At 43.9% G+C, this 22872-nt stretch overlaps 2 protein-coding genes across 2 annotated transcripts in view; one reads left to right on the top strand and one right to left on the bottom strand.

Annotated features, from left to right (window-relative positions):
* eipr1 (EARP complex and GARP complex interacting protein 1) overlaps positions 1-1444 on the bottom strand; it is a 68648-nt gene extending 67204 nt beyond the window's left edge. The window contains exons 1-2 of the mRNA XM_041855391.2: positions 1156-1444; positions 888-971 (exon numbers count right to left, since the gene is read on the bottom strand). Of these exons, the coding sequence (XP_041711325.1) occupies positions 888-971; positions 1156-1197 (126 nt within the window). The 5' untranslated portion in view covers positions 1198-1444. The remainder of the gene's footprint in view (positions 1-887; positions 972-1155) is intronic.
* trappc12 (trafficking protein particle complex subunit 12) lies at positions 878-22804 on the top strand. The gene is made up of 13 exons (XM_041855390.2): positions 878-957; positions 1461-1526; positions 1921-3287; positions 3405-3521; positions 12367-12480; positions 12892-13030; positions 14189-14301; positions 14440-14512; positions 15412-15485; positions 19474-19572; positions 19659-19759; positions 20059-20146; positions 21825-22804. The coding sequence occupies exons 3-13, from the start codon at positions 1932-1934 to the stop codon at positions 22065-22067; spliced, it is 2517 nt and encodes an 838-aa protein (XP_041711324.2). The 5' UTR covers positions 878-957; positions 1461-1526; positions 1921-1931; the 3' UTR covers positions 22068-22804.
* Positions 22805-22872: the final 68 nt, after the last annotated feature.

Raw genomic sequence — 22872 nt, 5'->3', positions numbered from 1 at the left:
TACATGATTCCATATGTGTTATTTCATAGTTTTGATGTCTTTACTATTATTCTACAATGTAAAAAATAGTAAATATAAAGAAAAACCCTTGTAGTTCAGTACAGTACAGTTCAGTACACAGTAGAGCACACTAGAGTTGAGTACACTAATGTACTGTATTGTACTCTACTGTACTTTACTGAACTATCCTCTACTTTACTGTGCTGTACTCTACTGAGCTCTACTGTGCTGTACTTTGATGTCCAAACTTGTGAGACATAGACATCTATGATTGGTTCAGATTTGGTCCGGTCTGTTGTTTGCGGGTGGAGCTCATTAAAATAATAGCCAATGTGTAGAATAATACCCAAATATGCAAAGGAGGATATTGCATATTTCAACCTTTGTGTACCTATTTAGGATACATCACCATGAAGAGAATGGCATTCATATCCACAATGATGCATCTCTGTGTAGTACACAGTTCCGTTGCCGCAATTCTATTACCGTGTGTAAATACACGTCACTTACTGTAGTTCAATAACTAAAATACAAATATTCAAACTCAAGGTGTCATTTCATAGCTGACACCCCATTATTTTCTGCAGACATCTTTAAATCTTAATTCGGAGCAGATGTTTAACCGTTTTTGGAAAAACTGGTCACAAAAAACTGAGGGAGATTTGACCAAAATTGTATTACCAAATTTTGCATTTGAACAGTTCTTCCAGTGTTTTTGTAAACATTTCAGTGTAAATTGTTAAAAGTAGTCCTTGTGCATAGAGTTGTATGGTTTTTTAAACTTTGGTTTTTGTTTGGCATACATTTTAATGTGAAAAATCTTAGTCTCAGCGCAGTTCCATTACCATGGAATTGCCCATAAACAGCTGTGTAGTGGGTTGACTCACCTGATTGTCAAATTTGAGGGACTGGGTGCCCACAAGGAAGCGAATGGCATCTGATTCAGCTGTCTGTGAAGTAAGTGCACGAGCCTGGAAAGGCAAAACAACAAGATAGATACAGTTGACACATTGTAAAATGAATGATACAATTGCAAAGCAACAATGTTGACATACATTGAATAGAGCTCAGCTGTCATTGGGGTTAAATTATTAGCTAGGACGTTGTCTGACACAGCAATAACGTTATCAAGCTAATGCATCGAACTGACTGTACCTGAAATTCGAGGCCGTATATGATAGGTGCATCGTCCTCCATTTCCCACGTCTGATGCAAGCTTATGATTAATGACAGAAAGCGTAACGTTTAATTTGAGGTTTTACAAATAATCTGCTTGAATTTGTAGTCCATCACCTCGCTGGACGGTATTATAGTTCCGCAAACGTTAAAATTAATACTTATGTACCGTATAGTAAATGCCCGTAAATATGTCTTGAAAAAGCTGATGTTTATGGTTTAAAATGCGTAAAATCTTCAAGAATACCTATTTGACAGCTGCGTATGAAATGTCATTCCTCTAGGACACCGTACATTTCACTTCCTGGAAAACTAACGCAGGCCGTAGCTGTCATCGTTCCTAAGCAAAGGTAACACAAAGCTCCCTTTTTTGTTAACATTTATGCGTTTACAGCTTGACAGGAGATTCTGATGCATCGCTAAATGTGATTTCTTTAAGCAAGTGTTTGGTATTAATATTTTTATGAAAATAAATACTATCCGTTTCGCCATTTGAAGCACCGGTAACCTAGCTTAACAAGCTAGTTAAATAGCTAGCTAGCTAGTTAAATAGCTAGCTAGCTAGCTAGCTAAGCAGTTAACATATCGTCATCACGCAACAACCACAACAAACTTCTACTATAGTCCAGTATAAGAAATACCAAATGCATTACCTATAATTTAACGCACATGACAAAATACTTACAAATCCATGTTATATTTCTGTGGATCTGCTTTATTTCCCCGTGCTATGCTATTACTCAGGGCAAAGAAGCATGGACAACAACGAGACTCCTGCCCAGAGGCCAGTCACCCTGGACATCACAGGGGCAGTGGAGGTTAAACCCAGCCTGAGTGAATCCCCTATCCCTCCAGAGCCAGCCTCCACCCTCCTACCCTCCTCTGATGTCCATTTCCAGGAGGAGAGCATCGACCTGGGGGGCGAGTCCTTCATCACTCCCGAGGAGGACAGCCACAGCACGCCCTCAGAGAGCCTGATGGACAAGCTCAATGACCAGATGATGGAGAGTGTCATGATCTCTGACTCCCCCAACAACAGTGAGGAGGACGATGTGGTTCCCATGGACAACCTGCTGGAGCAGTTTGAGGAGAGGGAGGAGGAGCCAGCAGCAGCAGTGGTTAAAGAAACCTTAGTGGAGGAAAAGAAGGAGAAGGTGGAGGAGAAAGTGGATGATCTGATTGGACAAGACACTACTGAGATCAAGATAGAGGCTGCGATGATGCAGACAAGTCCAGTAGCCTCTAGCCCTGAGGAACCATTGGAGGATGTGAAACAGAAGCGAACCACTGATGACCAGGACGTTGTCACTGTCTCTGTCTCTGCTGTAACCCCAGAGGACAGCACCCCCAGCTCAGGCAGCCCCAAGCCTGAGGCAGCAGCCCTGGAGGCCAGCAGCAAAGGGACCACATCCCAGGATGAGACCATCCCCGTGTGCACCATCTTCAGCCAGGGCAGCCAGCTCAAAGCCCAGGCCCTGGTGCCGGACGGCTTCCAGCCTACCCTAATTAAATCTCCCAGCTTCAGTAGTGGCACTGGGGGGAGCACAGAGATTACCCCCAGTCAGCTGGCTCCCCTGGTCTGCCAGCCCAGCCCCAGCCTCAGCAAGTTCTTCTCTGACAGTGGCCATGTCAACCCGGCTACTGACTTCTTTGACTCCTTCACCACCTCCTCCTCCTTCATCTCTGTCAGCAACCCCAACGCAGAGTCCCCAAAGTCAGCCGCCCCACCTGAACGCCAGCTCTCTGCTTCCTCTGGGTCCTCTCTGTCCACCCCTGGGCCTACAGAGTCCGGCATCCCCACCCCTAGCTCCTTTATTGGGCCTACCCAGACTGAAGCCACCCCCAGGCCTCTTCAACAGGCTCCAGTAGAGCCAGCCCCGGCCACAGCCCCTCCTCAGCCCTTCACCCAGCTGCAGGCAGTGTTCTCGGGGGGAGACGACCCGTTTGCCACAGCTCTGAGCATGAGTGAGGCTGATAAGAGGTACGACGCCTGGCTGCCCTCTGAGGAGACCAGGAAGGTGCTGATCTCCATGGCAACGCAGCAGTACAGCCAGGTGTTTGTGGAGAGGGAGAGACTGGCCATGCCCGGACTCAAGTTTGACAACCTGCAGGTGGGTTAGCTTGCCATTTGCCCATAGAGCTGGGTTTCCATACATGTTGATATCTAGTCATTTTCTCCTGGCCCTAACTGATTATGACCACTGACCAGTCCTGTGTGTGTGTTTCAGGGTGATGCTGTGAAGGACCTGATGGTGCGTTTAATGGGGGAGCAGGCAGCTATGAAGAGACAGGTCCTTACAGCCAACTCAGTAGAGCAGTCCTTCCTGGGCCTCAAACAACTCATTGTGAGTCACTGTGCGTGCATGTTAATGTGTTTGTGTGAACAGGTATTTTATACATCTATATGTAACAGCCTTGTTGGAAACTTGGTTTACCCATAATCTTTTTGCCTTTGCATTCCCCTCCATTTGAAAGCAATAGGTTGCACAGAAAACACTTGCATTTGTACTTATTCCGTGAGAGAAGGGTGTAAATTGCTGTTTGCATGTAGCAGATAGATACCCTTTCTATGATGACTACCTAGAGTATGCCTCACCACCCTCATTGAATGGTTGTTAATAGCGCAGGGCCAAAAATAGCCTATCATTTCTCTGGTTCACCTGTCTCCCCTATCCCTCCATAAAGCATGGAAATTAGTGAGTGAGTGAGTGAGTGAGTGAGTGAGTGAGTGAGTGAGTGAGTGAGTGAGAGACAGAGACTCCAGGCTTTTGAGTTCTCGCTGCTAATGTCTAATGCATGGGAGCTCTTTTCATATTTCAAGGCCTTCTGCACCTGGCAGTGGGCTGCAGTCCGCCACGACTAGACACAGAGATTGTGAGTGAGGCAGGTCTGTTGAAATGTCAATGGCCTTTGCTCCTCCACTGTGGCCCTCACAGCTCCAGCCTGTCAACCTGACACTGATCAAAAGTTATGATTGATTGCACTGAATTTGAGACAGCTGGGTGGTTTGTTTTTCCATTCACTCAGTGTATGTTGGCAAGGTGTGTGTTAGTGGTAATAGCCTACTTTTTTGACACTTTTTGCATGCTTTATGGGGAAGGGGGGGTTCTATACTATACTATGCCCTAAATGTATAATTATATAAATTATACAATTGTATAACATTGAGGTCCTTCAAAATTACTATTAAGTGCTTGGAAAAGTCCCTAAAAGTCCTAGAATTTGATTTGCCAATGTATATTAGCCCTGCTTAAAGGATGTATAGTCCTAGGCCTATGTGGTTGTATAGTTGGAGTTATGGGCCAATTTACATATATTCACTTTCACACATTCGGAACTGCATGAAAATCTTTTTTATTTTTGTTTCAAACCATTTTGAAATGTTTATCTAAATGTCACACATTGGCCCCATTTGTTTATAGAAAGACCCATTTATAGATTATGGTAATTCATCTTAACAGAACTTACTGAATTCCCATGTTCACTTGGTAGAATAACTGTCCACACTTACTTTTCCTCAGCCAACAAGATGAGTAACGAACAGCAAGCTTTTGTCAACTATCCCCCATAGTAGAAAAGTTTACCTATTGTATTGGTCAGCTTGTCGTTCTGTGCGAGAAAGAAATAGACTATTCCAAACCGACTCTGGGACAGTTGCAGTACGATAGAGCCCAAATTCATACAACCAGTACATCAAAAAAATACTTTAAAAAGCAACGAGGCTGATGCAACAGATCAGAACGTTTAGCTTAAAATGTTGATCAGATATTATCTCTTCACATTATAAGCGCAGCGATGTGCACACGGCAGTAGCCTACGCACAAATATTTGTTCCATAATGCAATTAGCGGGAAAACACTGTTGTCGAAACCTCACTGCACATGCAAGCGGTTTCATGTGACAGAGATAAAAATATCCATAAGAAATTTTGAAAAACTTGAGCTCTAAAGATGCAATAACTAGCATGCCTACCGTTGTCTATGCACTTTAATGGCGAATGGGAAGTGCGCTTCAAATACCAGTTGAGAAAAAAAAATAGTAGCTCTTTTTAATCGTGGCCATCAAAACAGTTTTTAACACGCGATTGCATTTAGAATTGTGCAATGATTGGGCTTTAAAGCACATGTTCACTCCAGCAGCAACAGGATCTTTAGCAGCAGCTCTCGTGCTGTCTGACAGATTTCCCGCTCTTTATCTGTGTGCTCTGCACGTGTGATAAATAAGAATCATAACAACTAACGAAAGTACACACTCACCAATTGAATTCCTCAAAATTATGCAAATTAATCTATAGACGATAAGCATGACCGGTCAAATGTATTTACGTTGAGTGGTATTTCCATCAATGAATAGGCTAAAAAGCATTATCTTGCAATGGGATTTTTTTTCTTCTCCTAGACAATTGGCTTGCGCCAATTTTATTTATCGGCTATCAGAAACTCTGACGCGTGTGCGTGTGCGTGTGCGTGTGTGTGTGTGTGTACAGCTATGTGTACCCTGGGGTTGTAGTAACTAATTAGATGTGCCCTGTGGCTGTATAGAGATGTGTGTGAGTCTTCCCTCTGGCGTGTGTGTAGTGTGTGTCTTTGTCAGTGTGTGTGTGTACTCCATCCTGATTCTGGGGGCTGCTGGGAGCTGGCAGTGACTCATGCTGCAGTGCCAGAGTGTGACTGCACCCACTGCCACCAAACTACTGCCACCACACTACTGCCACCACACTACTGCCACCACACTACTGCCACCACACTCCCTCTGAGAGAACACACAAATGCTGGCTATCACAGATGGAGGGAGGAGCACAGAGATTGTGGAAGGGAAGAACAGAGGAGAGGAGAGATGGAGGAAGGACAAGAGAGATGGGAAGGGAAGAAGAGAGCTATTAGGCAGGGAAAGAAGAGAGATGAGGGGAGGGGAAGCGAGGGATAAAAAGAAGGAAACAGCCTCTGTGGAGAAGAGCGAGGCTTTGAGAACAGATGCTGCGTTCTCTCTCTCCCCATCCCCCACTGATCCACAGCGCAGCTAAAATGTTATTAACACCAACTGTACATACAATAACTGAGTCCAAATATCATAGCTACACACTGACTTGAAATGGAACTGACCCAAATCCTGTAGAATGTTGGTGTTTTCGAGGGAGAGCCAGGTCCTCTTTCTCTCTGCTTGGTTAGCTGTCCTCTATCCCTCAGGGTGTCTCTCTCTCTCCCTCCCATCCCTCTCTCTATCCTTCCTTTGAGAGCTAGTGACCTGTCTGTCCTCTCCCCTGAGTCGGCTCGTCAGCATTTCCCCTCTTGCTCAGCAGGGCTCAGGGACTTTACTTTTCTCTCTCTTCACTCCCTCGCTCTCATCCCTTCCTCATTTCCTCTGAGGCTGTTGTGACCTGTCTCTCCTCAGTCTCTTGTGGCCAATGTCAGCTGGCCAATGCCCCCGCTTGCTCAGCATTACCCATGGCCTCTGTCTCCATCTCTCCCTCTGGTGACCTGTCTCCCCTCTCTCTCTCCCCATAGTGATATTGGCCAAGGGCTTATATTTATCTCATCTCTCTCCCTCCAGTGACCTGTCTCCTCTCTCTCCCTGTGGCTGGTCAGCGTCCCCGCTCTCTCAGCAGGGCCCAGGCCTGGCTAATATGTCATTCTGATTAACCACCTCTCTCCTTCCTTCTCTCCATCCCTCCCACTCTCACTCTCTTCCTCTGGGGCTGATGACCTCCCTCTCCTCCTAGTGTGCTGGTGTCTGGGCCTGGGGCCTGTCTGTGCCGGGGCCATATGTCCAGTGGAGGAAGGAGGCCGGGGGAGTTATGATTAGCATCATCCCCACCTTCCTCCCACCTTGGCTGGGTCAGCCTTGGCCTTGATGCTCCCTCCACTCTGTAACCACAATTACCTGCATTATACAGTAGCTACCTGAAGGTGTGCAGCAGAGTTGTCATTAACTCAACCCATTACAACATCGAGACCTGGACTAGCTGTGTCAGCGGTTTGTCGTAGGCTATAGCAGTCAGTGCTTTTCAGCGCTGGTCCTGGGCATAAGCACTGGCCATGTAGATACAGCTAGGTACAGAGTTTTGTAAAGGGAGAATGAGGCCTTTAAATCCATCTGTGGACAATGTCATCAAACACTGTCTATCAGTGACTGACTGATGTCACCCAAAGTAGCGCTGTTCAGAACTCTCCCAGAGACAGCCATTATAGGTTTATACAGAGTTGCTATGCAATCCCTAAGCTAGTTACTTCACAAAGTTACATCGCATATTATCGATTCTATTGTCCCAGGGCTCTAGATGTCTGGATCCCTTCAAAAATAAACTACTATGGTCTTTAGAACAGTCAGCAAGTCAGTCCATCCTCTGGCCTGGAGGCAAAGCCCTGGACTGGCACACAGGGCCACTGATACAAGGCCTACAGCCCTTCAACAAACCATCAGACAGGTTAGCCACTAAAAACGCCTTAGAGATGCTAGCGTGTTTTGCATACTGCCTTTCTTTTGTCTCTGCACTCTGTATTAATTCAAAATGCTGGGGCTAAATTGAGGTGGCACAGGAGCTTAGTTTGTTAGGCAGAACAGGGCCCACAACAGGACGAGTAGCCTTTCTACTGTGTTTGGCTGGAGGCTGGCGTCTCACGAGAGCCCTTGCAGTGGGTGTGCAGTGAGCTTTGCTTCAGGGAGTTTTTAGTTCACCAAAGGAAAATCTCTGAACTTGTGATCTTCAACACAATTAAGAATCCTCACCCCTTTTAAACCCATGATGCTGCTAATTGCAAATACAGTCTTGTGTGTTTATGTGTGTTTGTATGAGTAGGGAATCCAGTGGTATTCTATTGAAGTAGTAGGCTGTAGTGAAGTCTCTCTGTTCTTCTCCTATGGGGTGGGGATGGAGCTCCCTGGCGGGTGCCCAAGGCCTGATTGGTTTCACTGGCTCTGGAGTCACTCGCTGTTGCCCCTCAGAACTGTGGCTAGTCAAACAGAGCATGATCTGACACTAGCTGACTTGTCATCCTCTTGGTTATCTCTCCCCCAGCTGTGTGCGTGCATGAGTGCATGCACACGTCTGTAGTACTCACAAGGGCTTCTGTTGAACCTTTTAAATCAGGTGAATAAAAAGGGATGAGCTGAAATGAAGTTGATTCCCCTGCCTCCCAGTGTTTGTGTGCGAACACTATGCATGCAAACTGTGGCTAATCCACTTCCTTCCCCAGTGTGAGAGACGGGAGTGTTAATTTAAGCCTGCACTGTGGCCCTGCTCAGTACACATTCTGTGTTGATCTGCATTTCCTCATTAAATAACACCCAATATAATCAGCACCTTATCTATCTTAATGCATTCTCATTTGATTTAGGGGGATCTGATTGTCACTTATTGCAGAGTAATATGAGCGGAGCTAAATTATACTGAAAAATATATAAACGCAGCATGTCAATTGTTGGTCCCATGTGTCATAACCTGAAATAAAAGATCCCAGAAATGTTCCATACACACAAAAACCTTATTTCTCTCAAATGTTGTGCACAAATTTGTTTACATCCCTGTTAGTGAGCATATGTGTATTCCCAGTCGTGAAATCCATAGACTAGGGCCTAATGCATTTATTTAAATTAACTGATTTCCTTCTATGAACTGTAACTCAGTAAAATCAAAATTGTATTTGTCACATGTTGCGTTTATATTTTTGTTCAGTATATTAATCATGCCATATCACACTTCCATCTCTTCTAATTGAAATGACTCACACCTGGGATTCACCATTCTATTATTGATGATGTTGGGTGTTTGGGTATGCATGGGTGGGGTGGCACTCACTAATATCAGTCACTAGCCTTGGGGTCGTTCCACACCCACCATCTCAGATTGTTCTGAAATCATTTCTGTAGTTAGAAACATAAGATTAGCATCCCTGCAACATTATTTTGTTGGAAAATAATTTGATCTCTGATAAATTAAGCTAATTGATTGCACCCAAATTAGACATTTTAATTTATAGGATTCATATAATATCAATAAATATAGTACCTAGCGTCGGATTTGGACCTAACATTTTTTCTAACAATGAGTTAGACATGAGGAATCTAAATGGTCAAAAGCCACCCATGGATCCCCCACCCCCCACACCAAACCCACCCCAACAATGAGTATCAGTTGCAGGAATGCTACATCTTTTCTGTTTCTATCAACAGAAACAATTTAGGAGCCATCTAGATGGTGGGTGTCAATCATCTTTCTTGTGCTTTTTGAGGTGGAACGACCCCTTGTAGAAAACCCTTAGAGTCCCTCTCCTGAACACTAACTCACAGCCCTCTCTAACTCTTGAAACAAGTAGCCTACCTGCCCCCAACTCTGCCTACCTCACCCTGCAGGGAGCAGAGGTGGGGAATGGGTCCCCATTGTTTACAGGCTACATTACCAATAGTTCCCTCCTCTGTGAAGTTGTGTGTGTGTGTGCCTGTATTGGGTGGGAAATAAAGTGTGAATTGTAGGCTATCCCTGTCTTCTGCTGGTCATTATCAGTCCTCTTACTGGGACTCTGGAAAAGTTGTGCCAATACTAAACCGGCACCTCTTTCGGAGACCACCGGCCAACAGGTGGTGCTCTTTTTCAAGCCGACTTGCGACTTGGTGCCACTACATTATGGGATATGGTTGATATACTAAGGGTGGTGTGAGGGTATGTACAGTGGGGAGAACAAGTATTTGATACACTGCCGATTTTGCAGGTTTTCCTACTTACAAAGCATGTAGAGGTCTGTAATTTTTATCATAGGTACACTTCAACTGTGAGAGATGGAATCTAAAACAAAAATCCAGAACATCACATTGTATGATTTTGAAGTAATGAATTTGCATTTTATTGCATGACATAAGTATTTGATACATCAGAAAAGCAGAACTTAATATTTGGTACAGAAACCTTTGTTTGCAATTACAGGCATCATACGTTTCCTGTAGGTCTTGACCAGGTTTGCACACACTGCAGCAGGGATTTTGGCCCACTCCTCCATACAAACCTTCTCCAGATCCTTCAGGTTTCGGGGCTGTCGCTGGGCAATACGGACTTTCAGCTCCCTCCAAATATTTTCTATTGGGTTCAGGTCTGGAGACTGGCTAGACCACTCCAGGACCTTGAGATGCTTCTTACGGAGCCACTCCTTAGTTCCCCTGGCTGTGTGTTTTGGGTCGTTGTCATGCTGGAAGACCCAGCCACGACCCATCTTCAATGCTCTCACTGAGGGAAGGAGGTTGTTGGCCAAGATCTCGCGATACATGGCCCCATCCATCCTCCACTCAATACGGTGCAGTCGTCCTGTCCCCTTTGCAGAAAAGCATCCCCAAAGATTGATGTTTCCACCTCCATGCTTCACGGTTGGGATGGTGTTCTTGGGGTTGTACTCATCCTTCTTCTTTCTCCAAACACGGCGAGTGGAGTTTAGACCAAAAAGTTCGATTTTTGTCTCATCAGACCACATGACCTTCTCCCATTCCTCCTCTGGATCATCCAGATGGTCATTGGCAAACTTCAGATGGGCCTGGACATGCGCTGGCTTGAGCAGGGGGACCTTGCGTGCGCTGCAGGATTTTAATCCATGACGGCGTAGTGTGTTACTAATGGTTTTCTTTGAGACTGTGGTCCCAGCTCTCTTCAGGTCATTGACCAGGTCCTGCCATGTAGTTCTGGGCTGACCCCTCACCTTCCTCATGATCATTGATGCCCCACGAGGTGAGATCTTGCATGGAGCCCCAGACCGAGGGTGATTGACCGTCATCTTGAACTTCTTCCATTTTCTAATAATTGCACCAACAGTTGTTGCCTTCTCACCAAGCTGCTTGCCTATTGTCCTGTAGCCCATCCCAGCCTTGTGCAGGTCTACAATTTTATCCCTGATGTCCTTACACAGCTCTCTGGTCTTGGCCATTGTGGAGAGGTTGGATTGAGTGTGTGGACAGGTGTCTTTTTATACAGGTAACGAGTTCAAACAGGTGCATTTAATACAGGTAATGAGTGGAGAACAGTAGGGCTTCTTAAAGAAAAACTAACAGGTCTGTGAGAGCCGGAATTCTTACTGGTTGGTAGGTGATCAAATACTTATGTCAATAAAATGCAAATTAATTACTTAAAAATCATACAATGTGATTTTCTGGATTTTTGTTTTAGATTCCGTCTCTCACAGTTGAAGTGTACCTTTGATAAAAATTACAGACCTCTACATGCTTTGTAAGTAGGAAAACCTGCAAAATCGGCAGTGTATCAAATACTTGTTCTCCCCACTGTATGTACAGTATAGGGTTGCAAAATTCTGGTAACTTTCCGAAAATTGTCCGGGGACTGCCGTGGGTTCTGTCTCAGTGGCTGCAGCTGCTTCTGGCCATCTCCATGCCTCTCGCTTTCAGCTTCATTTCACCCACTAATTAAGATTTAGAGGCACCAGGGACACTGGCATGGAGGGAGGGGACAGGCTAAAGGGGAGAGGGACTGTATGTGTGAAAGAGTGAGAGCGAAAGCAAGGGAGGAAAAGAGATAAAGGAGGGGGGAGAAAGGATGTCTTTCATTGTCCCAGTGAAATGGTCATCACTAATTAACACAGCCACAAAGTCAAAATTGGCTACAAGAATTTAGGCGTAAGGTTATCAGTGTGGTTAAGGTTAGGTTTAAAATAAAAAGAAATGGGTCGGGATTAGCCATAATTATGACTTTGTGGCTGTGTTAACTAGTGACAACCCAGTGTAATCTCCCATGATGGAACACCACCTGTGCTCCAGTATAGGAAAAAGCTGTCTGTTGTGACTGGGCTCTCTCTCCTCTATTCACTCACTCAATAGATCTAGCTTGCCTTCCTCTCCCCTCTCTGTTCTTCTATTCTCATTTCACCCCCCCCATCTCTGTTTTATGTGTAATCCTCTGCTACCTAATTAGGTGGCTGGCTGTGATGAATGGCCGTGCAGTGAAAACCCAATCTCTGGGCTGACCTTGTCATCCTTACTGATTGGGAGGCTCAACTATACACACCCTCTTATGTCCCTCGGTCCCCTGTCTTTGGCTGCCCCGGCCCTTACCCCTAATACCACCAGTCATAAACTCACTTGACAATGCTATGGTTGGCATCTCTGGTTGGTTGATTTTAGGGGTCACTGTGTCCAGTGTGTGTGTGCCTGTCCTCTTACCTTGTGTGTTGGTTTTGTTGAACGGCTCCTCTGTCCCTGTAGAGCACGAAGAACTGGCGTGCTGCGGTGGACCTGACAGGCAGACTGTTGACAGCTCATGGTCAGGGCTACGGTAAGGCTGGCCAGCCCACCAGCCACACCACTGACTCACTACAGGTACCTGTCTGTCTGTCTGTCTAGGTTTCTGTTTCTCTTTGGCAATACAAGTGCAATACTGGTGCACATGTCTGTATGTGTGAGAGTGGTTTATGTGTGTTGTCATGTATCTGTTCATGTATGTAGCTAAGTGTCGGTACAGTTTGTCTGGGGAATAGAGGTAAGTCTAACGTGAGAGGAGAGGAGAGGAGAGGAGAGGAGAGGAGAGGAGAGGATGGGGGTGGAAGCCAGGAGCTGCCTGCATGAATTACACTCAGGATGACAAGAGTGGGCTGACAAACACACACCACTCCACACATTCACAGAGAGGATGGGGGAAACAGGCTAGGACACACACGCAGGATGACAGGAGCGGCCTGATATGCATACACATATATTTAAGGTTCTATATATATGTGTGTGTTGTTGCAGCTGTGGTTTGTTCGCCTGGCCCTGCTCACCAAGCTGAGCCTGTTCCAGAATGCTGAAATGGAACTGGAGCCGTTTGGAAACGTGGACCAACCTGACCTCTACTATGAATACTACCCTACCGTATACCCTGGGAGGAGAGGTACACACACCATCTATACTTAAAATAATAACCAAATGCCCTGATCAAACCATAGAAATACCCCAGCCCTGCTAACAACCAAAGACAACACTTTATTTCATTGCCACTGTTGTTTTTTCCTTTTAACTCTGCATGAACAGCTCTCTGATGTAGTGCCATTGCTTTAGTCTTTACAGCCCTAGGGGTTACTATAGTAGAGGCAATCGCTGTAGAGTCATGGCCGTGGACACACACACACACACACACACACACACAGAGAGAGAGAACCGAGGTGAACGCTTGAAGCTACACCACACAGCTGTCCAAGGGGAGAGCAGATTGAATTTCCATTCCTCAATATGAAATGCTTTGTGCTGCCCCAGGTGCCTCCAGATACTGGCAACAGTTTCCTGCCTGGCATAAAAGATTAACATCTGAAGGTCTGCTGCCCCCATCCAATATCTATTATCCATGATCTAACTCTTAGAAGGAACATTAGTGAGCGCCAAGCATCTCCTCTCAAACAACAAGCAGGATATACTGTGTAAAAAAAACGGAATCGGTTATTAATTTGTTTTAAAGGTAACTTGAATTATTATTTTATTTTATCTGCATCAACAAGTCATAGGTTCTCGCTAAATGATGGGATGTACTTTCATTTAGTTCACTCATTCTACACGAAGCCGACAGGTCAGATGTTTCTTTAAGTCATCAGGATGAAACGAGTTTAACCCCTGACCCTTACTACTCCAGAACATGGATGTTCTCTCTGTGACGTCACTGTAAAGCTGTAGATGGAGGAGTCGTTGGTGTTTTCATGGGTGCTGCTGATTACCAGAGAACCTCTACACAGACAGACCGACAGAGGGAGAGAGAGACTGACAGACTGACAGACCGAGAGGGTGCTTTCTCTGTAGCTATCAAAGAGCCCAGAGATAAAAGGCTCAAAGCTCAGGCACACGTATCACTGCTCACCTCTAGGTAGGGCCTTCGTTCCTCAGGGAGAGGAGAAAGGGGTGGGAGGTAGAGAGATGAAGAAAGAGAGGAAGAGAGTGTTAGAGAGAAGAGGCTTCCTGCTTTGCAACACACGTTTCTCAACGCCATCTGTACGTTTCATCTGTGGGAGTTTGAGAATTACATATGTGTGAAGATTCTCTTCTCTCTCTCTTCCTCTCTCAGGCTCCATGGTTCCGTTCTCAATGCGGGTGCTGCATGCAGAGCTGCCTCAGTACCTGGGGAAACCACAGGAGTCTCTGGACAGACTACACAGCATGAGGACCGTCTGTCAGACCGTGAGTTCACACACACCAACTTTCTATCGTGTCCTCTCTCGCTTTTGTTTTCTTCCAATAAAGTTAGTGATGCATTGAAAAATAATGACTACCTTGTTACAATGTGTCCCCTTTTTAAAACTCTGTCTCTCCTGGTAGATCCTGGATAACCTAGAGCAGGGCTTGGCTGAGGACGGCAGTATGATCAACCTCACCCAGGAGAACAGACAAGGTACAACACAGTGTCTAGTTCCCACCCATCCCACACTATCAGACAGACTAGTGTAAACCCACGCTCAATACCCAGTGTTATTCGCATCAACCTCAACCATCCTCTTCCCAGTGATCCACTAATTTGCTGTCAGACCTTTGTTTTATATGAAAGGAACTTATTAAATGGGCATAGATCATTAAGACAGTTGGTTTTGGGTCGTGACAAATCAATCAATACATAAGACATGGCTAAGTGCACCGAAACTTTTCAATAATTGGTTCAACTTACTGTTCAGATGCAGAGGGATCTGGTAGTTGCATCTCAAACTCCTTTGTCAGTCTCTCTCTCTGCTTCTCTTCCTACGCACTCAATAACAAAGAGTTGCGCATCTCAATAGACCCCCACTGAGTGATTGCCTCAGTCAGCTGAACACACACACACACAGGTTCACTACACACTCCTACAGTTATACACACACACAATGATATGTCTGTACACACTACACACAATCCGGTCCGTACACATTCACGCATATGAACACACACACACCCTGCTGCAGATGAGTGCAAACAAGCCCACTGACAGCCTATACAATCAGCCTGAGGATAGAAAGAGTGAGTGTGTGGGAGAGGGAGTTGCATTGTCTTCTTTCCCTCTCTTCTCAGACAAATAATGATGGTTTGGAAGGTGATGGAAATACTAGTGTGATGAGGGGAGGGGTAGTTGGATAGAGCGATGAGAGAGAAATGGAAGGGGGTGCTGAATTTCCTCTTTCATGCTTCTGCTATGTGTTATAGTCAACTCTATTTTTGTACAGTGAAATATTGAATAAATGTATGGTCCCACAATGCTAAAATTGCCCAGATAAATAAATCAACAGGTCTGAAATGAAACCAATGTGTCCTCCTGTGTTGCAGCATCTCTTCAGCTGTGGAGGTCTCGTCTGAGTCGGGTCATGTACGCCATGGCTAACTGTCTGCTCATGATGAAGGTATGTGTTCTGTGTGTGTGTGTGCATGGGTGTGTGGGGTGGGGACTAACGGCAGCACAGAGCTACCATAGTCCCCTCTGTGTGTATGTGCATACACACACCAACTCTAACACACACATTCATTGACGTACTTACACACATGCTTTCACACATTCCTTCATGCCCAGTCACATATTCACACACATGCCCGTCCATGGCTGTCAGGAAGCTAGCGGAGGGAGTTAGAGGAATGGATAACGACTAGCAAGACACATGTACAGACAAATCAAATCAATTTGTATTTGTCACATACGTGTTTAGCAGATATTATTGTGGGTGTAGCGAAACACTTGTGTTTCTAGCTCCAACAGTGCAGTAATATCTAACAAGTAATATCTAACAGTTTCACAACATATACCCAATACACACAAATCTGAGTAAGGAATGGAATTAAGAATATATACATGCATCCCATATAGATTGCAAAATAGTTGGGAAGAGATCTTTGACGTACCGATCCCATGGCATAGTGTTTATGAACTGACACGCAAAACGACACCGGATTCAAAAATTTTAAACTTTCAATTTAAATTATTATATAAAATTATTGCTACCAATAGAATGTTATTTATATGGGGGATACAATCTTCCCAGCTCTGCAGATTTTGCTGTGAAGAGACAGAATCATTAGATCATTTGTTTTGGTTCTGTCCATTTGTAGCTTGTTTTTGGACACAGGTCCAGGAATGGCTAAAGGATTGCAATATTTACCTGGAGCTAACCTTGCAGATAGCATTACTGGGTGATCTGAAAAGTCATAGTCAATCAATCAAAAATATAATAATACTTTTAGCAAAAATGTTTATTTTTAATTCAGAATCTGTAGAAGCAATGAGAATAGAAAGGTTCAGAACTTTTGTAAAACATCACAGTACGGTTGAAATAAATATGGCAAATAGAAATCCTATATGGATGGTGTTAAGAGATAGATGGGAGGTATTGAATAGAGTTGAAGGATGGGACTAATAACAAATAACAACAAATAATAACAAAGATAGCTAATAATGTAAGCATACTGTGTCCATAATAAGTATATAGGTTGTATGTTGGGAGCTTTTGGGAAAGAGCACAGTTAGAAAGATATGGCATATAGAAGCAAACCGGATGGACATCATGAAAATGATCGGAGAGGTTGAGAGTAGAAGTAGTTCAGGAGCAAAAAATAAATAAAATAAAAAAATATATATATATATACACACACACACACACACACACAGTGGGGAGAACAAGTATTTGATACACTGCCGATTTTGCATGTTTTCCTACTTACAATGCATGTAGAGGTCTGTAATTTTTATCATAGGTACACTTCAACTGTGAGAGACGGAATCTAAAACAAAATCCAGAAAATCACATTGTATGATTTTTAAGTAATTAATTTGCATTTTATTGCATGACATAAGTATTTGATCACCTACCAACCAGTAAGAATTCCGGCTCTCACAAACCTGTTAGTTTTTCTTTAAGAAGCCCTCCTGTTCTCCACTCATTACCTGTATTAACTGCACCTGTTTGAACTCGTTACCTGTATAAAAGACACCTGTCCACACACTCAATCAAACAGACTCCAACCTCTCCACAATGGCCAAGACCAGAGAGCTGTGTAAGGACATCAGGGATACAATTGTAGACCTGCACAGGGCTTGGATGGGCTACAGGACAATAGGCAAGCAGTTTGGTGAGAAGGCAACAACTGTTGGCGCAATTATTAGAAAATGGAAGAAGTTCAAGATGACGGTCAATCACCCTCGGTCTGGTGCTCCATGCATGATCTCACCTCATGGGGCATCAATGATCATGAGGAAGGTGAGGGATCAGCCCAGAACTACACGGCAGGACCTGGTCAATGACCTGAAGAGAGCTGGGACCACAGTCTCAAAGAAAACCATTAGTAACACACTACGCCGTCATGGATTAAAATCCTGCAGCGCACGCAAGGTCCCCCTGCTCAAGCCAGCGCATGTCCAGGCCCATCTGAAGTTTGCCAATGACCATCTGGATGATCCAGAGGAGGAATGGGAGAAGGTCATGTGGTCATCAGACCATCCGTCTGTGAGCTGAAGCGCAGCTGTGTCATGCAGCAAGACAATGATCTAAAACACACAATCAAGTCTACATGAAAATTGCTAAAAAGCAACAAATTTGAAGTTTTGGAATGGCCTAGTCAAAGTCCAGACCTAATCCCAATTGAGATGTTGTGGCAGGACTTGAAACGAGCAGTTCATGCTTGAAAACCCACACGTCACTGAGTTAAAGCAGTTCTGCATGGAAGAGTGGGCCAAAATTCCTTCACAGCGACGTGAGAGACTGATCAACAACTGCAGGAAGCATTTGGTTGGAGTCATTGCAGCTAAAGGTGGCACAACCAGTTATTGACTGTAAGGGGGCAATTACATTTTCACACAGGGGAATTGGGTGTTGCATAACTTTGTTTATGAAATAAATATGTAATTGTTGTGTTATTTGTTCACTTATGTTCCCTTTATCTAATATTAGGGTTTGGTTGAAGATCTGATAACATTCAGTATCACAAATATGCAAAAGTAGAGAAAATTAGAAAGGGGGCAAATACTTTTTCATAGCACTGTATATGGACGAGCAATGACAGCGGCATGGACTAAGATACAGTAGAATATTATAGAATACAGTATATACATATGAGATGAGTAATGCAAGATATGTAAACATTATTAAAGTGACTAGTGTTCTATTTCAATGGCTAATAAAGGCTTATTGGGTTTTAGCAGCATTGTTTTGGTGCATAGTGAGTAAGTGTGTTAGGAGAATTATTTTCAGGTGTGTGTTGTATTATATAAGGAGAGATGCTGTTTGTCTGGTTCAGTCCTCTTCATTCCAGCCCTCTGTCTAGACACATGCTGACAGTGGAACAGCCAGGTGGATGCTAGCCTGAGCATATCCTGCACCAAGACACTGTGTCTGTCCTGCCGGTTCAAAACATCTCCTTCAATATCATCACCCAGAGTCTAGACCAAATGAGGAAACGGTGAAACCCAAAGCTATCATGTACCAGAACCACCATTCTGGTTGATCTATCATGGATTGGAGTTGTAATGTAATTGACAGATGCAGAGTAACCCAGTGTTCACCTGACACACACACACACAAGACATTTGACAAGTTCCTTTGATGAAGACGGCATTCATCATGTTTAATGTACTTCTATACCAGGGTTATTCAACTCTTACCCTACGAGGTCCGGAGCCTCCTGGTTTTCTGTTCTACCTGATAATTAATTGCACCCACCTGGTGTCCCAGGTCTAAATCAGTCCATGATTAGAGGGGAACAATGAAAGAAATGCAGTGTTGAGTTGAGTTTGAGGGCTCTATACTTTACTAGAGAATGCTGTCTAATAATGTTGCTTGTTCTTTCCTAGTGATAGTTGTGTGTAAATGTTGTTTGTGTTGGTCTGTAGATGTATGATGGCAGACCACAGGATTCCCAGTAATATCCCATAGGATCACGCTGATTGGATTCTTTGTTAGTGGGAGATGGAGAAATAGAGGGACAGAGGGAAAGTGGGAGAGTGTGTTCTGTACGGGGACCATAGAGAGAGACACAGTGCCATCTGCTGGTGGTAGCATGGATGTAAACACATACCAACTCACTGACCCGACCCCTCTCCCATCCCCAGATACATAGCAGCCGTGCTCAGCTCAGCAGTTCAGTCAGCATGTGAGCGATGTGATGTGTGGCAGAGAACAGCCATGGCTGGGGCACGGTGTGACCAGGGACACCTCGCCCTACTAATGGTCAATACACTTGATTAATTCTCTCTCCGTCTGTCTTCCTCTCTCTTTCTGTCTCTCTCTCCCACTCTGTGTGTGTCTCTCGCTCTCTTTCTGTCTCTCTCTCCCACTCTGTGTGTCTCTCGCTCCCTTTCTGTCTCTCTTTCCCACTCTGTGTGTGTCTCTCGCTCTCTTTCTCTAGGACTATGTTCTAGCTGTAGAGACATATCACTCCATCATCCAGTACGAGCCCCAGCAGAGAGTGCAGCTGCTGAGTGGGATAGGACGCATATTCCTGCAGGTGAACACACACACCTCTCTCTATCAATTACAACTATTTTTTCCACAACATAATGCGTTTTGGTTTTAATTGTTATTTCTGACCAGATTGGAGACATTAAAACAGCCGAGAAGTATTTCCTAGATGTGGAGAAAGCCTCTCTAGAGAAGGGAAGTGGAACTATAGACACATGCGTTTTGATGAACAGGTACGAATCAGTGTGTGTGTCATAAATAATGAAACTATTTCTGAGATTAATTTATCTGTACTTCTAATCGGACTACCTTCACAGTTGTAGGGTGTAAGTAGGCACAGGGGTCACACTTTTATTTGCCACTTTGTGATGCTTTGCTAGGAGACAAAATGGTGCCATTCACACGGTGTTGATTCACATTAGCTGTTAATTCCTGTCAGTTGGCCGACTGTCACATCTTCACACAGAATCATTGTAATGAGATAGGTCTCTGTAGTAACCCAGCCGACCTGTGTGTGTGTTGTGTGGTTCAGGGCCTTCATCTACCTCAGTCAGAACAACTACTCAGAGGCACACTCCTCGTTCGCAGAGGTCCTGAAGATCGACCCCAAAAACCCAGTGGTATGTGATCACGCAATCTACAACAATTTATGACAACTATACTTGATTAACAGACAAACACATTTTCTAGGATACATCGGAAGTTTTACTTTCCTAGAGACTGTAAATGAATGAATGCACGCTAGTTTGAGGCAGATCTCTCCCCTCGACTGCATGATATTTCCCCTCTCCTCAGGCAAGAAAACAGCCTCCCTTTCTTCCCCTAAGGCAATAACAGTGTCTTCTCCCTAGACAAATAACGCCTTTCTTCCCTCTCTCTCCTCTGTGCAGAGCTCTTCTCCTTTCTTCCTCAGGCGAATTACTCTCTCCTCTCCTTCTCTGTAGATTAATAACACTTATTTCCCCACTCTCTTCAAGCCTTTGTCCCCTCTCCTCTCTTCAAACACATGCCAAAAATGCCCTCTTTCCTCTAGCTGCAGGCAAATAACTCCTTTTTGCTTTCTCCCCTCTCTATGCCGACATACCCATATTAAAATATACTATGCTCTAAATACTGTAGTATTACTATATTTATATACTATAGTATAGTATTCACTGTACTGTTTTTGTGGACATGACTGTAAAGTTTACTATAGTATAAATACTGTAGTAAAATCTATAGCATATACTATAGTAATTACTGTAGTGCTTGTGGATATTACTGTAGTATTTACTATAGTGTGTTTTTGTTTTATTATCTTTGACATAGAAGTAGGGGCTTTCTCCTTGAGGAAACCTACTGGGCAAATACTAAGAGCAGATTTTGCATAAAATGTAGGTAGGACTGGAGTCTGAACTGATGGTTCAGAGCTTCTGCTCCTTTCTATAACCTATAGCGAACACAATATATGATCTGTACTTGGCATGTAGGTTTCTCACTCATGGGTGGCACAAATTTGGATATGGGGAATGCATATGCAATTTTATTTTTTTAGTATTACTATAGTTACATATTTTGGCGGACATTACTGTAGTATAGATGGGTTGGTTGTTTAGCAACAAAACCGATGCGTGCACAACTATGGGGCAAAACAGACGTGGTTGGCTTAGACTGTTGACATGTAAACTATTTAGTCTCCCAATGTTTATTGAAAACATAAATACATTTGCACAATAAGCACTTGTCTCTCAAATACATCATTACAGTTGTTGGTTAGCTAGCTAGCGATTTTTTTTGCAATATTAGCACATGAAATCAGTCAAAACACCTCAAAACAAGACATGGTATCAAGAACAAGATGAAACTATCTGAAACAAATCACAATTCTCCACATGGCAGTTTCTTGTCATTGTTGGTAGCTATCTAGCCATCCAGAATCACAACAACTCAGACGTCTGCCCCATTTGAAGCGTGTGCATCGGTATCATGACGTTATCAGCTAACCCATCTATTTACTACAGTGTTTTTTGCAGATAATACTGTAGTATTAAATATAGTATTCTCCAGTATACTACACAATTCTAAAGTACTACACGTGATCAAGGGATACTACAGTGTAGTATAGTATTCTACAGTTTACTATAGAATTTTATAGTAAGTACTAAAGTATTCTATTGTAAACTGTATAATTTTTTATGTGGGTACCTTTCTCCTTCTTTCAGTAGAGTAATACCACTGCTTTCCCTTCTCTTCTGAGGGCTTTCTGGCCTCTTCCTCTCCCCGCAGGCCAACAACCGCTCTCTCTCCTCTCCCCTACAGGCGAATAACAATGCAGCAGTATGCCTGTTGTACCTGGGCCGTCTGAAGGAGTCCCTGAGACAGCTGGAGGGCCTGGTGCAACAGGACCCAGCCCTGTACCTCCACGAGAGCGTCCTCTTCAACCTGACCACCATGTACGAGCTGGAGTCCTCCCGCTCCACCCAGAAGAAACAGGCCTTGCTGGAGTCAGTGGCGTGCCGAGAGGGAGACAGCTTCAACACACAGTGCCTCAAACTGGTGTAGAGGGAACCAGGGAGGTATGGGACCCTTGTAGGTCACAAGATTAGAACAAAACAATTGCAAGAACAGGGGGCCATCAGGAGTGCGGCCTAGGCTTGAGTGTCATTACACTCCACTAAACAACATGGGCATTACCCTGCCTGAACTCCAGTTCAGGCACACACAACTGTCCTCACAGCGCAGGCAAATCCACTCCCCATATTATACTAGTAGTGATGGAAATGATCATGATTGTGTAACACTAATATCACAAGTGAATGCTGATAGGATATGTATGTGAATACATACAGTACAATGTTTTTAGACAAGGCAGACATTTTGTATTCCTGTGTGATTAAGACCTGAGTAAATCAACCTGAAATCATGTTACTTTACCCTGATCTGTTACTTTGTCCTGTAAAATCAACCACACTTAAAGGGTCTTCTGTAACTTTTGAATTGAGGGTCAATGATTGACTTGGCTCAGGATACACCCCTCTCCACAAAACAAAAGGAATGTAAAATAGATATGAATAATTAAAAACTGTACATATATTATAAGTAGGGAAAATATATTAATGTAAAAAGTGTTATTGTATTAAATTACTTCATTAAAATGACTTGTTGAATTATCCTAATGATCTCTTAAGTATAACTGCTTGTTTACATGTTGACCTGATTTTGTTTGTGTACTGTATTGCTCTAGATATGAGAAAAGGAATGTTGTTTATCTAAATAAACTGAACTTGGTGTTGACCTTTTACCATGGTTATTGATTGAGACAAACAGACTTGTGACGATCAATTACTATAGAAGAATGAAAAGTTAG

The sequence above is a fragment of the Coregonus clupeaformis genome, chromosome 29, assembly GCF_020615455.1.
Source record: "Coregonus clupeaformis isolate EN_2021a chromosome 29, ASM2061545v1, whole genome shotgun sequence".
Classification (NCBI taxonomy): Eukaryota; Metazoa; Chordata; class Actinopteri; order Salmoniformes; family Salmonidae; genus Coregonus; species Coregonus clupeaformis.
The sequence above is the reverse complement of the archived record's forward strand: the minus strand, read 5'-3'. Positions and strand labels throughout refer to the sequence as shown.

Excerpts from the sequence above, each read along its gene's own strand:
- trappc12 (XM_041855390.2), top strand. The coding sequence starts at position 1,932 with ATGGACAACAACGAGACTCCTGCCCAGAGGCCAGTCACCCTGGACATC. Across the intron at positions 3,522-12,366 it reads TGGGCCTCAAACAACTCATT|AGCACGAAGAACTGGCGTGC; the intron begins GTGAGTCACTGT and ends CTGTCCCTGTAG. Across the intron at positions 12,481-12,891 it reads ACACCACTGACTCACTACAG|CTGTGGTTTGTTCGCCTGGC; the intron begins GTACCTGTCTGT and ends GTGTTGTTGCAG.